The 16,701-nt window shown below is 43.2% G+C and overlaps 1 protein-coding gene across 4 annotated transcripts in view; it reads right to left on the bottom strand.

Annotated features, from left to right (window-relative positions):
• Positions 1-14,234, bottom strand: part of LOC141182818 (uncharacterized) — a 30,731-nt gene extending 16,497 nt beyond the window's left edge. Inside the window, exons 1-6 of one of the 4 annotated variants that reach the window (XM_073660940.1) lie at positions 13,862-14,234; positions 8,139-8,346; positions 7,830-8,009; positions 7,623-7,746; positions 7,442-7,539; positions 7,153-7,243 (exon numbers count right to left, since the gene is read on the bottom strand). In XM_073660940.1, the coding sequence (XP_073517041.1) occupies positions 7,153-7,243; positions 7,442-7,539; positions 7,623-7,746; positions 7,830-8,009; positions 8,139-8,216 (571 nt within the window). In that variant the 5' untranslated portion in view covers positions 8,217-8,346; positions 13,862-14,234. Of the gene's footprint in view, positions 1-7,152; positions 7,244-7,441; positions 7,540-7,622; positions 7,747-7,829; positions 8,010-8,138; positions 8,347-12,483; positions 12,733-13,861 lie in introns of those variants that run through there. The other 3 variants (XM_073660939.1, XM_073660938.1, XM_073660941.1) reach the window with 3 other exon arrangements.
• Positions 14,235-16,701: the final 2,467 nt, after the last annotated feature.

The following is a 16,701-nucleotide window of genomic DNA, read 5'->3' as shown; positions in this document are numbered from 1 at the left end:
CATTCCCCAGTGGCTTTTTACAGGGGCATGGCCGCAAATAGAGAGATATATTCAACAACAAGGCAAGATCTTTTACACCTGCTCCGTGTAAAAGCTGGTGAAGGATATTATCCCATGGTAGAGGCAGCTGTCCCATATAATAGAGCATTAGACACCAATACGTATGAGAGTGGGGTTGACTTCTGTCAAGCCCTTAAAATATGGGCTCAGGATAAGTTGGCTGATCAATCCACTACCCTCACAGATGTCACTCAAGAGAAGGGAGAGTCGGCTGAGAAGTTTTATGGGCGCCTTATGCAGGTCTATAAGGACCTTGGGTTCTCCTTACATACTAAAACTCATTGCCAGCTGTTAGTATCCGCCTTTATCCAGGGGTTACGGACTGAAATCAAGGATGCGATATTGGCTGTATGACCAGATGTTGAGTCAGCCACCCCAGGAGATGTCCTAAAGGTAGCAAAAAGCTTCCAGAAAAGTGTCGCCCGGACCGCTTCTGCGGTTAAGCCCAAATCTAAACCCGCTGCAGTGGCAGTTGCGGCACCTGCAGTACCCGCAACACAGTATCCTCCCTTACAGCCCCACTATTACCCCATGGCGGTACCTGATCAGCGAGTAATGTATCCCGGGAAAAGGCCACTAGTGAATTCCTGTCTTCAGTGTTGGATGTGTGGCCGGACGGGACATTTCCAAAGGGACTGTCACACCCCTGCTAGCCAGTGCACCGCCCAAGCCCCCTATCTAGAAATAGGATGCCCGGCCCACGAGACTCACGAGAAAATGTCCTCCAAGACCATCCATTCTGAAATTGAGGCCAACCAGAGTCTGCCATCGTGATGCCCGTAACCACCCCTGGGCTCTGTTCATCTGTAGTTATCCCAATAGGAGGGAATCCGGTGAAGTTCATGGTAGACACTGAGGCGGCCAACTCCATTTTAAAATCCACTGAACTGCCCCAGGGTCTCCCAGTCCAATTTTCTAACGACAATCTAATATTGATCGGTGTAGATGGCAGACCTAACAAACACACTCTCACTAAACCTATTCCGATTGGCCCATTTCCAGAAGTAATGGCACAATTTGTCATATCCCTGATCTGCCCGGTAAATCTTTTAGGAGCAGACCTCTTGTCTAAATTCCGATCCCGAATTCAATACCAGGACAATGGTCAGATGATCCTTACTTTAAAGGATCCAAACTCTGATGCACACAGAGGAGGTCTGCATCTTACGGGCGCTACCCACGGTTATGATTAACATATCAGATACGATTGGAAATCTCCCAAAAGATCCCAGGTTAGCTCCATACACAGAGGAAATCCCTTCTCATCTGTGGTCACAAGGCCCAGACGACATTGGGTGATTGCCGGTAGAACCAATACAGGTGTACCTCAAGCCCGGAGCGCCCTTTCCCAAGGTTCGTCAGTACCCGCTCACACATGCACAAGAACAAGGTCTACACCAGCAAATTCACACCTTGTTAGAGAAAGGGGCACTAATCCCCTGCGTCTCCCCGTGTAATACGCCGTTGTTCCCCGTAAGGAATAAATCCCAACCGGGGCAGCCGCCCGCTTATCGATTGGTGCAGGATTTGAGGGCAGTAAATGCAGCGACAGTCTTGGAAACTCCTGTGGTGCCTAACCCACATACACTTCTCTCACAAATACCATCTACCGCAGCCTGGTTTACAGTAATTGATTTAGCAAACACCTTTTTCAGCATTCCACTACATAAAGACTGTCAGTTTCTGTTTGCATTTACATATCAGGGCAGGCAATTGACTTGGACGGTGATGCCGCAGGGAGCGCAGAATAGCCCTAATCAGTTTGCAAAGAACATGTCTAGCTGTCTGCTGCCGTGGCAGCTGGACAACTCTGAGGTAGTACTATTACAATACGTTGATGATCTTCTTTTGTGTGCCCCCACGGAGCAAGTGTCCATCAGGGCCAGTGTTAGCCTCCTCAAGCATCTAGCAAAACTGAATTGTCGAGTCTCAGCCTCGAAACTTCAGTTTTGCCTCGGTCAAGTGGTTTTCTTAGGCCACTGCCTTACTCAGGGTGCCAGACATCTCACAGAAGAAAGAAAGACCATCTACCTACTACCATTCCCAAAAGATCCCATAGAGCTGCAATGGTTCCTCGGACTATGTACATATTGCAGACAATGGATCCCAGGCGCTTCACGTCTGATGGAACCCCTATATGATGCATTAAAAGAAAACACTCTGGCTGGTGTAAACAACAAGGACCACCAAGAACTGCTGCAACAAGCCTTTGAGCAACTAAAATCAAGGATAATGACAGCCACTGCCCTTGGAAACCCGGATTATGTTCAACCTTTCCATTTGTATGTCTCCGAGACAGGAGGGCATGCAGCCGGAGTACTCACGCAGAGACACTGTACAAAGCAGCGCCCGGTCGGTTATTACTCAGCGCTTCTGGACCCGGTAGCCAGGGCCTCCCCCAGCTGTCTACGAGCGGTTCACGCCACACAGCAGTTACTTGAAAAAATGGCGGACATCATCCGTGGACATGAGACTCACATTTATGCTCCACACAATATTGCGGCTGTTTTGGGTTTACAGCAACCTAAACATCGGTGCACACTGAGACACCTACGGCTGCAGTGTACGTTGATTTTGACAGAAAATGTGAAATTACATTGGTGCACCACCATCAACCCGGCCACCCTGCTACCAGCACCTGAAGGAGAGGGGAAAGATGCTCCACCACATGATTGTCTGGAACAAATTACTGCGGAGTCAACTCCACTTGTTTTAGTGGGGGAAGTACCCTTTGATGACCCAGGACTTACGTTATATACGGATGGATCCAGATATGCTGACACCTCTGGCAGGTTTCATACTGGATATGCTGTCACAACTGAAGATACATTGGTAGAGCCTGCAGCCTTACCTCCCAGTATGTCAGCACAGGAAGCAGAGCTCAAAGCTCTGATTGCTGCTTGTCAACAGGCCGAAGGAAAACGTGTGAATATATTTACTTACTCGAGATACGCCTTCGGGATTGCACATGACTTTGGGGAGATCTGGGCAAGGAGAGGCTTTGTCACGACTGCAGGTTCTCCTGTGAAAAATGCTGAAAGCGTCAGACAATTGATGGAAGCGGTACAACTACCAAGACAGTTGGCTGTTGTAAAGGTAAAAGCTCATACCCGACCAGATGCCCCTGAAGCAAGAGGTAATGCACTTGCTGATCTCCATGCTATGCAAGCAGCTCTTCTTCCAACATCCATGTCCATGGCTGTTACGCGGCAGCAGACCAAACAGCTAAATTCCGTGCCAACCCAGGATCAACCTGCAGAAAATCATCAACCGGTCCCTCCAATCACAAAGCTACGCTGCACATAGCAAAAAGTCTCTAAAGAAGAACACCAGTCATGGAAGGAGGCGGGTGCTAAATTGATAGATGGGCTATGGAAAAAGGGACAACTGTATTGTTTGCCTCGACTCCTATATCAGGCCGTTGCAGCCTGGGCCCATGGACCGGTGCATCGAGGGAAGAATCAAGCTTTGCTACTGGTACAGAAACTCTATTGGGCCCCAGGAATTTCCACCGTGTTGAGCGCACAAAAGAAAGGTTGCTCAATATGCCAAAGCTGCAACCCAGGCAGATTACAGAATGTACCGACAAAACACATTGCTAAACCAGAGTATCCGTTCCAACGATTGCAAGTTGATCATATCACTCTCCCTAAAGCAGGACGATATGAATACTGCTTAGTGGTAGTGGATATGTTTTCCAGCTGGCCAGAAGCATTCGCCGTTCCAAACATGACTGCCAAGAAGCTGGTCTCTGAAGATGTTTGCCGGTATGGAGTCGCAGAAGTTATCGAAAGTGATCAGGGACCAGCCTTTTCCTCATGCGCATATCAAGAAATACTTACCATGATCGGATCAACAGTGGCGCTGCATACTCTTTACCATCCTCAGTCAAGCGGCAAGGTGGAGAGATTGAATAGCACACTGAAAAGGCAATTGACCAAAATGATGCAGGAGGATACGGCCCAGTGGCCTGAACTCCTTCCCATTGCACTATACCACATACGCACCACCCCCATAGGGAAACAAACTGTCACCCTATGAGATACTATTTGGGTCACAACCAGCTATAGCTCGATTTACCCCACAACAATTATCAGAAGAAAGAGATCATGTTGTGCAATATGTGATTCAGCTTGCCAAAGCCTTAACTAACACCCATGCGTTAGTATCATCTTCTATTCCAGATCCAGCTGATGCAGAAGGTTATCATAACCCTCAAGTCCGGAGATTATGTGTATGTGAAGAGGCATGTATGGAAACACAGACTAGAACCATTGTATGACGGACCATACCAAGTGCTCCTTACAACCCCAACAGCAGTAAAACTTGAAGGGAGGTCAACATGGATCCATGCTTCACATTGCAAACGTCAACCATCCTGAGATGTTTTATGATAATATGTATGGTTAGATTAATCAATACCTGGAATAGCCTACAACAGAGTACTGACCCTTTTAATAACAAGTTCATTACTCACCACCAGATTTTGGTACAAGAATTGAGTCAATTAGAGAACAACCCGATCAGTGACTGTTGGATATGTACTCACTCACCAGTTTCAGCCACTAGTATGCCTTTTCTTGCGGTCCCAGTCACTCTGGAAGAAATACTAAACTGGCCCAATTGTAGCGACGCCCTTGCTAATAACGCTACTAAGTTTAGTAGATTATGGAACACAACTGTATCTCCCCTGGTGGCAAGGAAATCTTACTGCCACCAGTAGACACCTACAATGTCTTGCCCTTAAAGGAAACAAATGGGTGCCCAGAAACAAGTCTTCCTTGGCTAATTTAGGCTTCATACCAACTGAAGGTCTACAAATCAGTTTTAATGCTACTCCTAGTACGGCAGATGCTTTTAAACCGTCATTGTTGGAAAGATACATTCATAATCACTCATGGGTACATGCAAATCTGTTTATAAAAGGTACCAATGATACATGTTATAAAATATCTGGTAACATCCCTTGCAATGAATCTTCTGAATATAAGCCTAGTGATCCAACATGTGGCAATCCGGATATTGGATACTGTAGCCCCCTGGGACAAATGCCTTCATGGTGTATGTTATCAAATAACACAGTTTTTATCGATTTGGTACATAAATTAGTATTACAGCACTCTGCTTTATGGGATCTGCCATCAGCCACAAATTGGGTCTGTGGGAATAATGCGTATAAATGGCTCCTAGTCAGAGTAGGGGGGACTTGTACGTTGGCCCGGCTAACTCCAGCCATTTATCTTATTCCCCATAGTAAAGTAGATATGAGAACCATCCCTCTTCATACCATCTATAAATGTGCCAAGGACAACACTCCACGCCCATCAGTAAGACCTCATTTAGTACAAATGAGTATGCCCAATAAGATAGCCAGTACTGTCTTCCTCTACCCTATAGTAACACAAATGTGGGACAAATTAGTGGAAGTCACTGACTACTTAGATGACCAGATTTGGAGTGTGCTGGAAGTAATTAATACTACTGTTGAGGTGCAGAATCAACTTATTATAGAGGCTAATCAACATACTTTAGTGCTGGACTATTTGACAGCAGCTCAAGGAGGGATGTGTCAGGTTATAGGCCCAGCCTGTTGTCACTATATTGACCCCGGCTCTACCATACGGTTAAAGACTAAAATGGAAGACATTAGGAAACTCAGGGAAGAATATAACAAACATAACGAATTGACCAAAGACAGTTGGTGGTCTGATATGTTCTCCTTTTTAAATCCTGCTAATTGGTTTAAAGGGATTGGTGGATGGATTGTTGGAATATTACAAGGAGTGTTGCATATTGCTGCTTGCATCTTGTTAATATATGTCTTACTAAAACTAGTCTTTTATTGTATCCCATTTTGCATGAGGAAAACCTGCCAGTCATCAGAGAGCAAGGAGAACGCTGTTAACAGACATCCAGTGCTACTGTACACGGACCTCCCAGATGTGACCAGCATTGAGGACCTGGACGGCAAGGGAATGATGACCTTCACCCGCACGCCCCGACCAACCTCACGTCTGAAGATCAGAGCTTTATGATTATATCAACCAACAAGGGGGGATGGACATGCCGCGATAGCCTCGATTGGTAACAAGGGCACTAATTGAGTGAAGACCAATGTCCCTCAGGCTCAAAGCATGACCCTGGGAAAGCACCTCTAATGTTGATAATAACATAATTTTTAGGGGGGAAAATGTAAAGGACATATTGATATTCATGCTATAGCAACTCCATTTTGTCTGCTTGTTTTAAAATCATTTATTATCACTCCTTGCATAACATACATTCTTTCCTTCTTTTCTCTCGCCTCATCTTTCCCACACTAACTTTTCTCACAATAACATTTTGTATTTTGTCAGACATTCCGCTCCTGTTATCTAACTAGTTTAGGCCAGGATTGACCTTGTAAAATTCCATCGTGCTTCGAACTAATATGACCATATATGTGTTTCCGTAATAATTGTACTAACATTGGTCAGCCTGTAGTACTGTAGTATGACTGTAGGTGATTGGCTATTGATATGCTCAAAACAATATAAAATGCTAAGCAAAATAAACGGGATCAGAGATTCTTTGAATCCTCCCAATACAGAACATTGTTTTCGTATGGTTTTCTGTGGATTGCAATCAACATAATAATTTGACACTCACTTGGTCAACCGTGAAGGGTTATTGCCCTCCCTCAACAAATCCATGAAACCAGGGCTCGAGCCATGGCCACACATCTCCTGCAGACGTGAATAAATGTATATTACAGCCATCAGCCACGCACAGCTTAGAGATATATCATGGCACAGGTGTAATGTTTTCTGTATAGTTTATCACAATCTGGTTTGAAGTTAGTCGGTTTTAAAAGAAATTGAAAAGTCAGGATTAAGGGTAAATCAGCTGTTATTGTACAGAAATTCACACTTGGCCCTCACTGCACATTTAATATTTTCAATCATAAAAGTTAAGTTAGGTCAGGGAGACTGGACCTGGTCTTGTAGGGACCATATGAGCACATTCAGCAGCACAGAAGGGAGAGAAGGTAGATTCATCCAATAAGATATCAGGGATCTAGGAAGCCAACAGCATTTAGTGGTCACTACTCACCTGGGTAGTCATATGTAGGAATCTCCTCTTTACACCACTCATCACCCCTCACATATGTCTCTGTAGTATCAATATGGGTCAGATCTTCACCCTGAAACAAATATTATAAAAGTCACAGACAGATGGAGAAGTCCCATCTATGATCAGCTCTAATCCTGCCATCTCCACCGTTCTCATTACACAAGTATAAAACATATAATACTGGTGGATAAAACAAGACTGAGCACAAGACCTTCACAACCGTCTACACATCATAGGGGAGATCACATGACACCTTCTCTCCATCTACCTGATGATCCTGAGGAAAATTGGGATCTTCTTGTTTACAGTCCTGTGGAAGAAGAGGATGGGGACATCTCTCTGGTGTTGTCCTCTTACTGGATAGATCTGGAGGAAACACATACAGGGACTGAATTCATTCTTTACATACAGATAATTATAGGCCGTGTGTATTCAGTCCTGTCTATTACCTGGTGATGTGAGGGGCTGGGGAACCTCCATCATGACGTCCTTGTACAGATCTTTGTGTCCTTCTAAATAATCCCACTCCTCCATGGAGAAATAAACAGCGACATCCTGACACCTTATAGGAACCTGACACATACAATGATACCGTCATCCCCCCGATCCCTTCATAGCGTTACTGTATAATGTCCCAGCATTCCCAGCAGTGTCACCTCTCCAGTCAGCAGCTCAATCATCTTGTAGGTGAGTTCTAGGATCTTCTGGTCATTGATGTCCTCATGTATCAGGGGGTGAGGTGGAGGCTCTGTGATTGGGCTCAGGGATCTTCCCCATCCCTCAGACACAGGGTCCTGACAGCGCTCTCTGGAGGTCTTCTTCACTACTGTGTAATTCTGGTTATAGAGAGACACATTAATAAATCTCACTACAGACATTTCCAGAGTCCTCACCTCTCCAGTTCTGTCCATCTGTTATTCCCATAGATAAGAATGATGTAATGTGACGTCATCAGAATATCTCACCTCTCCAGTAAGCCGGAAGAGGATCTCTAGGGTGAGGTGTAATATTTTCTCAGCCATCTTGTCTCTGTCCATATCCATCTTTGATGCGTAATTCAGGAAAATTCTCTTATATAGAAGATATTCACTAAGAGGATCCGATATTGTAGAGACCAGAATGAGAAGATGATGAGCCGATGTAACATCATAAAAATCCTGTGTAATACAGTTACTGGGAATAATAAGGGGAACACATGAAGAGATTATTGTACAGTATTTAGATTCCTTTACATCTACTAATAAAACCAACAGTGGTGTGAAAAAGTGTTCGCTCCTTTCCTGATTTCTTATTCTTTCACACTTAAATGTTTCAGATCACAAAAGAAATTTAAATATTAGACAAAGATAACACAAGTAAACACAAAATTCAGTTTTTAAATGAAGGTCTTTATTATTAAGGGAAAAAGAAATCCAAACCTACAGAGCCCTGTGTGAAAAAGTGATTGCCCCCCCAACTCCCCATTAAAACATAAATTAACTGTGGTTTATCACATCTTTGGGAAGCGGAGTTCAATTTCGCTAGCCATATAGAGGCCTGATTACTGCCACACTTGTTCTCAATCAAGGAATCACTTAAATAGAACCTGCCTAAAAAAGTAAAGTAGACTAAAAGATCCTCAAAAGCTAGCCATCATGCTGCGATCCAAAGAAATTCAGGAACAAATGAGAAACAAAGTAATTGGGATCTGTCAGTCTGGAAAAGGTTATAAAGCCATTTCTAAAGCTTTGACACGCCAGCGAACCACAGTGAGAGCCATTATTCACAAATAGCAAAAAACATGGAACAGTGGTGAATGTTCCCAGTAGTGGCCTGCCGATCAAAATTACCCCAAGAGTGCAGCGACGACTCATCCAAGAGCTCACAAAAGACCCCACAACAACATCCAAAAAACTACAGACCTCACTTGCCTCAGTTAAGGTCAATGTTCATGACTCCACCATAAGAAAGAGATTGGGCAAAAATGGAAACTCCCAGAACTGGAAGTTGACCCGACATCACCGATGTCCCAGTCTCAATGATTGACTGGGCTGTGGGCGAAGTTTCATCACTTCATAGCCCAGCATCTCGTGGGCTTGCGGCACTCTGTTAATGAAAGCAGTGAAGAGAGAGCGCACACGATGCTGGGCTGTGACATGTGGTGAAACGCCGCCCACAGCCCAGTCAATCAATTCCGGAACTTGACGTGAAGTCACCAGACATCAGAGGCAACTGCAGCCGGGGGTCACATGATGGTGCTAAGAGGACAACGATAGCGCCGCTCACAGGCACATTTGGAAACACAAGGTATTTGAAGAAAGCCTTATTTCCTAGGTTTAAATCCATCTGACAACTACACATTGCAGTGGATAACCTCTTTAATGTGACCATCTCTTAATGTTTTGATACACATGTCCAACTGTTCAATGTTTCAGTACTGTAAGATGGCCGCCGGACAGGTGTGACGTGCAGAAGTAGTGCTGTTGCTTTAAAAGCATTCAGCAACTATTAGAAGTAACAGAATCACAGGAGACAGGAAGTGTTGTGCTCCAGAAGCATCCAGCAACTAGAGGGGTTAACACAGTCACAGGAGAAGGGGAGTGTTTTAGCAGAGCCCCAGGGGGATTGTGGGGAAGTTGTTTACTGTCTGTCCAGAGCCAAAGAGAAAGGTGGCTTATGATCTGTATCTCACAGAAGGCAAGAAAACAGAATTCAGGTCAGGAGGGAAGCTAAACACAGGTCAGATAGACTCCCTGAGCTAACAGTGTGGAGTATTGTCGACCAGGAAGATAAGGACTGGAAGGAATCCTGTCATAGGGATCGTCTCCCTCATCAAACCCCCCCCCCTCTCCATGCAGGATAAAGAATGCTGTGTACAAAGCGCCAAAACATAAAAATGATATAATTGTAGTATCGCTGTAATCATACTGAACAGAAGAATAAAGCTGCCTTTTAGCACACGCGGAACAAGATAAAAAAATCCAAACAATTGCTTGTTTTTGTTCATTCTGCCTCCCAAAAATCGGAATAGAAAGCGATCACAAAATGTTATGTGCCCGAAAATTGTACCAATAAAAACATCAACTCGTCCCGCAAAAAGCAAGCCCTTAAATGACTCTGTAGGCAGAGATAATGAAAAATTATAGCTCTAAAAAAAAAAAGGATCTTTTAGTGTGTGACAGCAGCCAAACATAAAAAACAATATAAATCTGGTATCGCTGTAATCGCACCGACCCATAGAATAAAGTCGTCTAATCATTTATACCACATGAGGAATGGCATAAAAAATAAATAAAAACTATTCTTCACCTGCTGTTGATTTGTTCATTCTTCCTCCCAAAGATCGCAATAAGGCTTGGCGCACATTTATCCTGCGCTCTACGCTGAGCGCTTACATCAGGGTTTCCGTGTAGATCTCTGAAATATGTGATTCAGATGGAACCCCCGGTGGAAGATTCCCTATAATAGGGCAGATTAAGACACTGTGGACTCAAGTCTGTCCTATGATTTGGCAGTGTCCATATTTTTAAGCGTGCATAAAAGCGCAATAGACCAAAGTTTTGTGTACTTCTGAAAAAAAGACAACGCTAAACACAGACGAGATGGAGTCCACAGTAACTCTGCTGCCTCATTATAGTGAATGGGTTTTATCTGAATCATGTCACTCAGAGATTTACAGTGGGGGGAAATAATTATTTGATCCCTTGCTGTTTTTGTAAGCTTGCCCACTGACAAAGACATGAACAGTCTATAATTTTAAGGGTAGGTTAATTTTAACATTGAGAGATAGAATATCCATAAAAAATCCAAGAAAATCACATTGTATAAATTAGATAAATTTATTTGCATTTTGCAGTGAGAAATAAGTATTTGATCTCCTACAAACCATTATGAGTTCTGATTCCTACAGACCAGTTAGACGCTCCTAATCAACTCATTACCTGCATTAAAGACAGCTGTCTTATATAGTCACCTGAAGAAGACTACTATCCACAGACTTAATTAATCAGTCAGACTCTAACCTCTACAAAATGGGCAAGACCAAAGAGCTTTCTGAGGATGTCAGGGACAAGATTATAGACCTGCACAAAGCTGGAATGGGCTACAAAACCATAAGTAAGACGCTGGGTGAGAACGAGACAACTGTTGGTGCAATAGTAAGACAATGTAAGAAATACAAAATGACTGTCAATCGACATCGATCTGGGGCACCATGCAAAATCTCACCTCGTGGGGTATCCTTGATCATGAGGAAGGTGAGAGATCAGGCTATACACTACACGAGCTGGAACTTGTTAATGATCTCAAGGCACCTGGGACTACAGTCACCAAGAAAACCATTTGTAACAGATTACACCTTAAAGGTTTAAAATCCTGCAGTGCCCTCAAGGTCCCCCTGCTCAGCAAGGCACATGTGCAGGCTTGTCTGAATTTTGTCAATGAACACCTGGATGATTCTGTGAGTTATTGGGATAAGGTGCTATGGTCAGATGAGACAAAAATTGAGCTCTTTGGCATTAACTCAACTCGCCATGTTTGGAGGAAGAAGAAGAATGAGTAAAACCCTAAGAACATCGTCCCAACCGTGAAGCATGGTGGGGGAAACATTATAGTTTGAGGGTGCTTTTCTGCAAAGGGGACAAGATGACTTCACCTTACTGAAAGGAAGATAGATGGGTTCATGTCCCATAGAAAACTTATGGAGGGAGTTGAAGCTCTGAGTTGCCAAGCAACAGCCTCAAAATCTTAATGATTTAGAGATGACCTGCAAAGAGGAGTGGACCAAAATTCCTCCTGACATGTGCGCAAACCTCATCATCAACTACAAACAACGTCTGACTGCTGTGCTTGCCAACAAGGGTTTTTCACCAAGTATTAAGTGTTGTTTGCCAGAGGGATCAAATACTTATTTCTCACTGCCAAATGCAAAAAAATATCTAATTTATACAATGTGATTTTCTTGATTTTTTTGTATATTCCATTTCTTAATGTTAAAATTAACCTACCCTTAAAATTATAGACTGTTCATGTCTTTGTCAGTGGGCAAACTTGCAAAAACAGCAAGGGATCAAATAATTATTTCCCCCACTGTAGATGGAAACCCCAATGTAAGTGCTCAGCGTAGAGCGCAGGATAAATGTGATCGAAAATGTTATGTAAAATGTTTTCAAAAAATGCTTCAATTCAATCTACAAAAAATGCAAGTCCCCGCTCAGGTGCGTCTTCTGTCAATGGAAATATATGGGGCTTCCACGTTACTGGTAGTACAAAGACTCTGCAAAAGCCTGTGCTAAACAATTATAGATGGCTCTGTAGGAGTTATTAATATACCTGAATACATTGTGTACCTCTTGTTACCCTATCACAGCACTAGTTGTATTTTGTCGACTTGGATTTAGTCTCTACCAACCATATATGTGGTGGCGGCTCTAGAGGTGGAGGTTAATCGCCTCCAAGATTTCGTCCGAATATCCCTCATCCTATGAAATTCTGTGCCTCAACACGTCCGATTATCCACCACACTTTTATCCTTCAGATGGAACCTGAAAATACATCTCTTTAAACAAGCTTACAGTCTGCCATGACCTTGCTTGCTGCCACCTCAACAACACCGGAGCTACTGCAATCCCCCCAACCTACTGTCTCCTTCCCCACCATCCAGTAAAATGTAAGCCCACAAGGGCAGGGTCCTCTTCCCCCTGTACCAGTCTATCATTGTTAGTTTGTTTACTGTAAGTGATATCTGTATTTTGTATGTAACCCCTCCTTATGTACAGCACCATGGAATCAATGGAGCTATATAAATAATAATAATAATAATTTTGTATTTGTGTAGCATAACCTTAGCAACTAGCCGTAGTGGATTTTGAATGAGACCAAATATCTTTATTTCTGGAGTCTTCATAAGATTCCATATGGTCCCACTCGGGGGAGACATTAAAAAATGAACTGACCCTACTAACAGATATGTGGTGCTCATACATGCACTATGCACTTTATATTTATATGTATGAAGTAATCATATAGTTAGTGTTTATTAGATATTTCTCCATATGGATCTATATATGTATTTTCACATCTGGCATAAACTATAAGTAAAACTTTTTTACCTGTTACTTGTTCATTTGCAGCAGATTTCCCTTTTTTAATTCTGGTTTTGTTTTTAATTGTTGTATTTTTAATATATGTTCAATAACATAATTATTATAGTTTGTTGTATGGGAGTTGTTCGTCTTCGGCTTATTATAACATTATGTGAAGCACCTGTGTGTTCCAGGTGCTCACCACAAAACTAGATAAATTCCTTGAGGGGTCTATCTTCAAAAATGGTGTCCCTTGTGGGGGGTTGCCACTGTATAGGCACATGGGGTACGTTCTCGATTCCAGCCATTTTTACATACAAAAAGTCAAGTGGACTCCTTCCCTTCTGAGCCCTGCCGTACATCCAAACAGTAGTTTCTCTACCACAAATGGGATATTGGCTTACTCAGGAAAAATTGCACAACATATTGTATTATGCACTTTCTCCTGTTACCCTTTTGAAAATGCTAAATTTTGGGGTAAAGTAACATTTTTGTGGGAAAAAGTAACATTTTAATTTTTTCCCTTTGCCATTGCTTTAATTCTTCACACACTGGTCAGAATTGAAAAAAGTGACCTGTAAGGAAGGTGAAACAGTCTCTGGGGTGAAAGGGTTAATAAGACTTACAAGTGGAACCGGTCCAGAAAGCAGAAGATCCAGCAAGTATCTGCCACATATTGCTGCAAATCCCCCGAATGTCATCACCAGTATCTACATTACTGTGCTGGAACTAGGAGATGGATAATGGCGTTGTGTGAGGACTTCTCTGGGCTTCGGTCCTTCATCCTGCAGTCGTCTGAATGGATCTAATGTGGACGGGAACCAGCGAAGCCGCATTCTGTCCACAGCTGTTACCTCACTGTTCACACCACACAGAGACCCCAAAAGAGTCTCCGTGCTGAAGGGGTTAATGCCCCCTGCGCCTGGTAATGGGGGATCTCCACATACCTCCACCTGCAGAGCCGCCACAACATATATGGCTGCTCTGTGCGCACAGGACCTGTGATGAGGTCACAGGAGGGAGGAGTCAGGGGTCACATGATCAGGGGCCTCAGTGGATGCTCAGTGTGAACTGTGCAGCTCCTGTACAGTGATATCCGGAGTGAAGACGCTACATGGAGACGTCTCCGCAGTCAGTGACATTTCCGGCATTATTTGCCCCTCACTACGGGCACAATTACCCCGCGCCACCTTTTCTACAGTTTTATGTGCGGAATGTAACGTGGGATTTTCCTGCTTGGAGACAAATAGACGACACATGAGGTGATTATCACCAGTTACCCGACGTCTACTATATGGCGGCATATGATTGTGTTATCCACTTCATACCAGGAGCTAAAAGGCCGAAATATTGTATGTTTAACCCCTTCCAGGGAGGGAGGCCTTGAAAGACTATATTCAGAAGAGTCCGGCTGAGGGCAGAGACAGACGGCCGTACTTCTCCTGCGAGGATCACATCATAAATCTCGTACTGGCCGACACCTCTCCTGACCTGAGCTTGACAGCTACATAGAAATACATCACGCTGTCATGTTCAGGTCAGGAGAGGTGCGGGCCAGTCCATTCAGTGCGATGCGATCCTCGCACAAGTTATATGGCCTTGTGTGTCTCTGCCCTAAGTGTCATATACGTCCATCCACCTCGCAGTGAGGGTTTGTCTTGTTAAAAAAAAGGATGGAGAGTTGCATCCGTACTTGGATTTTAGAGAGATTAATAAAATCACGGCTCACAATTCCTATCATTTACCCCTTATACCGGACCTGTTTAAGCAATTATCTGGAGCTAAATGGTTTTCCAAACTTGACTTGAAAGGGGCATATAACCTTATACACATACATCAGGGTGACGAATGGAAGACCGCATTCATTACGCCTCAGTGCCATTTTGAAAATTTGGTGATGCCATTTGGGTTAACCAATGCACCTTCAGTCTTTTAAAATATCATAATATTTTTTGCTCACTAGTGGGTAGACTTGTGGTGATTTACCTGTATGACATATTGATTTATTCACATACTCTGGAGTAGCATCACGAGCATGTCAGAGAGTTTCTTCAGGCTCTACGTGGCAACCATTTATTTGCTAAACTGGAGAAATGTCAATTTGAGGTCCAGCAGATAAGGTGACTGTCTTGACCGATCATAAGAACCTGTTGTATGTTGACGATGCTAAGTGCTTAACCCCTTAACCCCCGAGGGTGGTTTACACGTTAATGACCAGGCCAATTTTTACAATTCTGACCACTGTCACTTTATGAGGTAATTACTCTGGAACGCTTCAACGGATCCCCCTGATTCTGAGAATGTTTTTTTCGTGACATATTGTACTTCATGATTGTGGTAAAATTTCTTCGATATCATTTGCGTTTATTTGTGAAAAAAATGGAAATTTGGCAAAAATTTTGAAGATTTTGCAATTTTCAAAATTGGAATTTTTATGCCCTTAAATCAGAGAGATATGTCACACAAAAGAGTTAATAAATAACATTTCCCACATGTCTATTTTACATCAGCACAATTTTGGAACCAAAATTTTCTTTTGTTAGGGAGCTATAAGGGTTAAAAGTTGACCAGCGATTTCTCATTTTTCCAACAAAATTTACAAAAACATTTTTTTAGGGACCACATCATATTTGAAGTCACTTTGAGAGGTCTTTATGACAGAAAATACCAAAAAGTGACACCATTCTAAAAACTGCACCCCTCAAGGTGTTCAAAACCACATTCAAGAACTTTATTAACCCTTCAGGTGCTTCACAGGAATTTTTGGAATGTGGAAGAAAAAAATGAACATTTAACTTTTTTCACAAAAATGTTACTTTAGACCCAATTTTTTTTATTTTCACTGGGATAACAAGAAAAAATAGACCCCAAAATTTGTTGTGCAATTTCCCCTGGGCACGCAGATACCCCATATGTGGGGAAAAAACACTGTTTGGGCGCACGGCAGGGCTTGGAAGGGAAGGAGCGCCATTTGACTTTTTGATTGTAAAATTTGCTTGAATAATTAGCGGACGCCATGTTGCGTTTGGAGAGACCCTGTGTGCCCAAACATTGGAGCTCCCCCACAAGTGACCCCATTTTGGAAACTAGACCCCCCAATGCACCTATCTAGATGCATAGTGCGCACTTGGAACCCCCAGGTGCTTCACAAATTGATTTGTAAAAATGAAAAAGTGAAAAAAAAAAAAAACACTTTTTCATTTTTATAAATCAATTTGTGAAGCACCTGGGGGTTCCACGTGCTCACTATGCATCTAAATAGGTGACTTGGGGGGTCTAGTTTCCAAAATGGGGTCACTTGTGGGGGAGCTCCAATGTTTGGGCACACAGGGACTCTTCAAATGCAACATGGTATCCGCTAACAAACTGTCGGCTCAAATTGTTAGCGGACACCATGTTGCGTTTGGAGAGCCCCTGTGTGCCCAAACATTGGAGCTCCACCACAAGTGACCCCATTTTGGAAACT

Source organism: Phyllobates terribilis, unplaced genomic scaffold (genome assembly GCF_046119375.1).
Source record: "Phyllobates terribilis strain yellow unplaced genomic scaffold, ASM4611937v1 Scaffold_36__1_contigs__length_13169755, whole genome shotgun sequence".
In the NCBI taxonomy this organism is placed as follows: domain Eukaryota; kingdom Metazoa; phylum Chordata; class Amphibia; order Anura; family Dendrobatidae; genus Phyllobates; species Phyllobates terribilis.
The sequence above is the reverse complement of the archived record's forward strand: the minus strand, read 5'-3'. Positions and strand labels throughout refer to the sequence as shown.